Source organism: Sorghum bicolor, chromosome 7, assembly GCF_000003195.3.
Source record: "Sorghum bicolor cultivar BTx623 chromosome 7, Sorghum_bicolor_NCBIv3, whole genome shotgun sequence".
Taxonomy (NCBI): domain Eukaryota; kingdom Viridiplantae; phylum Streptophyta; class Magnoliopsida; order Poales; family Poaceae; genus Sorghum; species Sorghum bicolor.
This window is the reverse complement of record NC_012876.2, coordinates 1,518,597-1,524,792: the sequence shown is the minus strand read 5'-3', so window position 1 is coordinate 1,524,792 and position 6,196 is coordinate 1,518,597. Positions and strand designations below refer to the sequence as shown.

Below are 6,196 nucleotides of genomic sequence, written 5' to 3'. Positions count from 1 at the left end.
CACACATGCACATGGCATCACCAAATCCTTGCATATTTCTGCCTGGTTTGCATGCCTTTGGCTCGGTGAAGTCACCACGTACGTACAAAAATCGTATATACGTACGCATGGGACGTGTATTACGTATAGCATCCTATATTCCAATGATCCTATCCCATACGGCTTGCGACATTTTCTCCGATCCGGTACCGGTGAGAATTTATAGAAGCAAAAAAGGCAAGCGGATGCATGATGCATGGGATCATGACCGGTCCGGACCGGTGGCATGGCAACAAATGATTGCCCCGCGCTTGCGGCTTGCACGACCTCTGCTCTGCTCCGTGTGCCGCCCGGCTGCTGCCGACACACGCACACCTCGTTGAAACCCGCAACCCCAACCCTCTTTCGATCGCCTGCACAAGTGCACATGATGTGTCCGGCCGTTTGGTCTCGTCGTACTTGGCCCACTACGGCACGCCGCGGCATGTATACGTACGTACGTACAATGCCGATCGATGCGCGTACGGATCCCACACTGGTTATTATTTCTACTGCCCCTCCCTCCGTCGACGGGAAAAAAAAGGTAGATATTTCGCCTGCTAATTAAGGCATTAAGCAGTCCCAATTTGTTTAACAAAATGCCTAAGAAAAGGAACCAACACTCTGCGTAGAAACTACATAGTAATTATAAGACGTTTAACTTTTTTGACTCTAAATTTGACCACTTATTTTATTCAAACAAAATTATGCAAGCACCATTAAATTTAAAGCCATTCTTGTAGAAGTTTTGTCAATAAAATAAAATGATATTTTACATAAATTTATGAATAAGACGAGAATTGTCAAATCTAGTGTCAAAAAAGTTAAATATCTTATAATTTAGGATGGATTGATATATGTACACCACTAATTAGTAATCATGAAACATATATATTGTCAATTTGTGATAATAGTGATATATATATAATTACCACATCAAGTTGTTTATTCACCTTTGTGATTTGTGTCTCTGGAGTTTGTGGACACGGTTAGAAAAATAAGTTTCAAAGATTTTCTAATGAAGTTTTATTACAATATATAACATCTTATCTCTTATACAGGATGACAAAATTCAGCAAGACGAAGATATTGTTGGTGGAATTCTGGAGGCCCATGAATGGGACATGGGAGATTGAAGGAGATGAAGGGATTCTGTGATGAGCAAGAGCCCGTCATAGTCTTATCTGTTTTGGTTTATTAGTTCATCGTGGTAGCTAGCAAAGGTGGTTGTGTAAATGGTTGCTGTGCAACATGATCTGTGCGTATGGTTTGGACTACTTCCTGCTTCGTTGGGTTTCCCCGGCTTTTCTTCTTTTCTGTCGTCGGTTTGTCTTTTGCTATGTAAGAAATTTTATATAGTACTATAATTACTTTCTATAAAAACAAGGTTACTTACCTCCGTCACAAAAATTACTCCCTCCTCCGTTGTATAAAGGACTGTGATTGTAGATGCTAGAATCATTAATCTTTTCGGGACAGAGGACATACAAACTGTCTACGACAGGGGTAAATTCGTTTCCATGCACGTAGTACGCACTACGCAGTCGCTTGTAATACTAATATACACGTGCCGTCCTACCTGCTACCGGGTCGCGGTCGCGCCGTCGGCAAACGGGAAGGCGTGCACGAGGGGGAGGCCAAGGCCAGGACGCCGCCGCACGGAAAACCGAGCGAATCATCGAGGGCCGCCCGGCGCCTCGTCCGCTACGCTGGTCGCTGTGGTCAGTGGTCACCCACCCACCGCGGCAGAGGGCAGCCGCCGCGCACGGCACCACGCCCGGTTGAACGGATTGGACAAACTGCTGAAAAGCCATGACACTCTTGACACGCCACACTGCTGCCTCCCACGGTCCCACCAAACACTGCACCGGCCCATTTGCGGCGACGCAGGGCCCGCCTGCCAGTGCCGGACCCACCTATCACTCCTCACTCTCTGAGTCCAGCTCAGCTACTCTCACTCCCAAGCTCCCAACGTCCTCCGTCCTCCCCTGACACGGCCACGGGCCACGGCCGTGCCCGTGCTGTGCCTGTGCTTGCATAAAAGCCACGCGCAGGGCAGTGAAGGCGGAGCGCGTGAGGAGCCGGAGAGAGAAGAGAGAACCAGGGCCTTGTTCAGCCATGGTGGTGGACCTCTGCTGCCCCCCGCGCCTGCAATAATACCACCCCCCACCCCACCAACAACGCCCGTTGCCCGTTGCCGTTGGCTGTGCTGCCACCGGCCACCGCCCAGCGCCCAGGCTCTCTCCGCTCCGCTCTCGCCGCAGCTCGTATCCCAGCTCGTCGATGCCCCTCGCCGACGCCGCCGGCCATCATGGGCAAGAAGGGCGGCACGTCGTGGCTCACCGCCGTCAAGCGCGCCTTCCGCTCCCCCTCTAAGGACGACAGCAGCAGCCCCACCAGGAAGGCGTCGCGTCTCCGCGAGGACGCCGACGGCGACGACGACAAGGTCCCACTTCGCCTCACACATTCTCTTGTCTCTCTCTGTTTCTCCCCTCCTTCTCACGTTTCCGTTCGTCCCTCGCCGCGCAGGGAAAGCGGGAGCAGCGTCGGAGATGGCTGTTCCGTCGTTCGTCATCCCCATCCCCATCCCCATCCCCGGCACCCGCGCCCACGGCGGCAGACCACTCCCACCCGCACCCGCGGCCGGCGGCCGTGACGGAGGAGCAGCGGCACGCGATAGCGCTAGCCGTGGCGACGGCGGCGACGGCCGAGGCAGCGGTGGCGACAGCACAGGCAGCGGCGGAGGTGGTCCGCCTCACGCGCCCGGGAGCCGTTCCGGCCTCCACCGCCGGGAGCAGCTTCGTCCGCCGCGAGCACTACGCCGCCGTCGTCATCCAGACCGCGTTCCGGGGGTACCTGGCCCGCCGCGCGCTGCGGGCGCTCAAGGGCCTCGTGAAGCTGCAGGCGCTGGTGCGCGGGCACAACGTCCGGAAGCAGGCCAACATGACGCTCCGGTGCATGCAGGCGCTGGTGCGCGTGCAGGCTCGCGTCCGTGACCAGCGGATGCGGCTCTCCCAGGACTCCATGCTCTCCATGTCCATGTCCGGCGCCGGCGCCGGCGCCGCGCCGTGCGGTAGCAGCAAGTCGTCGTACAGCGTCGATACGTCCACGTTCTGGGACTCCAAGTACGCCCACGACTACGCCGACCGCCGCTCCGTTGTAAGCAAATTAAACCATTCCTGCCATTTTTGCTATAGCTGTTCGTGGGAATATAATGAATGTCCATGTCAATGTGGGATGATTCATTCATTCATTCATTCGTTGGTCGGGTTTGGTTGCAGGAGCGGTCGCGCGACGGCAGCAGCTTCGCCGCCGACGACTGGGACGACCGGCCGCGGACGATAGAGGAGATCCAGGCCATGCTGCAGACCAGGAAGGACGCGGCGCTCAAGCGCGAGAGAGCGCTCTCCTACGCCTTCTCGCACCAAGTGAGACCACATTTCTATTCTTGGAGTATTAGTTGGCTGATAGTGAGTGACAGTGATAGCATCATAATCCATCGTTCGTTTCTGCTTGCCACTCGCAAACAAAGATTTGGAGGAACCCGGCGGTGGCGGCGTCGGCGTCGGCGGAGGAGATGATGGACGTGGACGACGGGAAGCCACGGTGGGCGGAGCGTTGGATGGCGTCGCGCGCGTCGTTCGACACAAACCGTAGCAGCATCCGCGGGGCCGGCGGCGCGGCGGTGCCCGGGCGCGCGTCCATGGACCAGCGGGAGCCTGTGAAGACGCTGGAGATGGACACGGCGCGTCCCTTCTCGTACTCGACGCCACGGCGAGGTTCGTCCTCGCCGATGCACCGCGCGCATCAGCAGCAACAGCAGCAGCATCCGGCGGTGGCGACGCCGTCGCCCGTGAAGGCGCGGCCGCCGATCCAGGTGCGGTCAGCGAGCCCGCGCGTGGACCACCACAACCACCACCGCGGGTCTGGCGGTGGCGGGAGCTACACGCCGAGCCTGCTCCACTCGCAGCGTCACGCGTCGTCGTCCGCAGCGGCGGTGCCGAACTACATGGCTGCGACGGAGTCGGCGAAGGCGCGCGTGCGGTCGCAGAGCGCGCCACGGCAGCGGCCCGCGACGCCGGAGCGGGACCGCGGCGGTGGCGGTGGGTCGGCGGGGGCGGCCGCGGCCGCGAGCGGCGCGAAGAAGCGGCTGTCGTTCCCCGCGCAGCTGAGTGCGGCGGCGGAGTACGCGGCGAGCCTGCGGAGCCCGAGCTTCAAGAGCGCGGCGGGGCGGTTCTCGTCGGAGCAGCGGTCGACGGTTTCGTCGTCGTGCGCGGATAGCGTCGGTGGGGACGTGGTGGTGTCGCCGTCGTCCACCACGGACCTCCGGCGCTGGCTCCGCTGAGCGAGTGGCCGGGGGTAACGGCCGCCGGCGCGTGGCCCCGTCTGACATGGCCACGTGCTAGCTTGTTCCTGTATTTTTTTCTTTCTTTCTTGTTTCTGTGTAATTCATGGCAGCCTTCTTTTTTGAGCGACGGATTGGTTTGGAGTTTGGAGCGTGTGCGAGCGCGTGGTGTGTCTTGATCGTCAGAGGGCAAGGTAGCAAGGGCGTAGGCATGGCAGCCGGCAGGGGCAGGCAGGCTGGAATGCAACTGGAAAGGGCGCGCAGGCGGTTTGGGAGAGCGGGAAAGGGTCGCGTCGGGGGTCGGGCGAATCGCCGAATCCTTTTTGCGTTGCGATGCATGGAAGCGGGAGCGGGCGGGGCTTTTGCCTTTCGCCGTGTTCTAGGTGGTGGGTGGGGTGTGGGTCTTGCGCTCTAGGGCGGCATGCGAGTTTGGGCCAGGCGCCGTACGGGCACCACCGCTAGGCCCCTCGTGTCCGTGTCCGTCCCCGTAGTCCACCACCCAATCCAGGCATGAATGCATCATCCAGCAGCAGACCGGCGGCACCTGCGACGACGAGACGGCACCTGCGACGACGCACGTACTGTACGTAGGAGTAGGTAATTGCAGTACGTGTCAGCTAGTACGTACTACTGCCTCTGCGTATCCCTGGAGCGGAGCGGTGGAGCCTCCATGCATGTCATGTCGTCGTCCATGAGCACCCGAGCCATGGCATGGGGACTGGGGTTGACGCGGTCGCGGTCGCGTCTCGCGTGCCTCGTCACGTGGCGGCGGCACGCAAAGCGGAGGGGCCGGCAGGGAAGCGTGGCGGGGCCGCGCGCCCTCCCCTCTTGCAGTTGCAGTGTGCGAGCGCGATTCGGCCGGGTGCAGTGCATGCAAGCGCCGCACATGCCGCCGCTGCCGATGCGCGCGCCGCCGGGGTGGGGTGGCCGACTCCGACTGGGCGCCTGCCTACTTGGGCCTTGTTTAGGCCTTGTTTAGTTCCCTGAAAATTTTGCAAAATTTTTCACATTCTCCGTCACATCGAATCTTTAAACGCATGCATGGAGTATTAAATATAGACGAAAATAAAAACTAATTGCACAGTTTGGTCGGAATTGACAAGACGAATCTTTTGAGTCTAGTTAGTCCATGATTGGATAATATTTGTCAAATACAAACAAAAGTGCTACAGTGTCCATTTCCCAAAATTTTCCAGAACTAAACAAGACCTTAGTTCCGAAAAATGAAAAGTTTTCGGTACTGTAGCACTTTCGTTTGTTTGTGACAAATATTATCTAATTATGGACTAACTAGGATCAAAAAATTCGTCTCGTGATTTACAGTTAAACTGTGTAATTATTTTTTGTTTTCGTCTATATTTAATGTTTCATGCATGTGTCACAAGATTCGATGTGACGTAGAATCTTGAAAAATTTTTGGTTTTCAGGGTGAACTAAACAAGGCCTAGTTCCGGGCTGGCGCTTGACGGCGCGCGGCTAGTAGAGTAGCTCTGTACCAGCACCCCGAGGTCCGACGGACTCCGACACCACCTCCGCCGTAGTTTGTACAACGACTGCGCTGGCCAAGAATGAGCGCCAAATAATGTACAGTCCGTACTGGTAGATATCCGGAGCGGACGTCCGGACCTGTACTAAAAGTTGGCTAGTTGTAGCAGCAGTACGTACGGAGCGGCACTTGATGCAGCTCGTGTGCTAGGGTGCTGCTAGTTGCCTGCTACGAGCCCTTGTTTAGTTCACCCCCGAAATCTAAAAAGTTTTCAAGATTCTCTGTCACATAGAATCTTGCGGCACATGCATGAAGCATTAAATATAGACAAAAATAAAAACTAATTA

The 6,196-nt window shown here is 56.9% G+C and overlaps 1 protein-coding gene across 1 annotated transcript; it reads left to right on the top strand.

The window, feature by feature from the left end:
* On the top strand, window positions 2,072–4,510 carry LOC8068566 (protein IQ-DOMAIN 1). Its single transcript, XM_002444878.2, has 4 exons — window positions 2,072–2,464; window positions 2,548–3,177; window positions 3,300–3,446; window positions 3,551–4,510. Exons 1-4 carry the CDS (start codon window positions 2,330–2,332, stop codon window positions 4,361–4,363), a joined length of 1,725 nt encoding a protein of 574 aa, XP_002444923.1. The 5' UTR covers window positions 2,072–2,329; the 3' UTR covers window positions 4,364–4,510.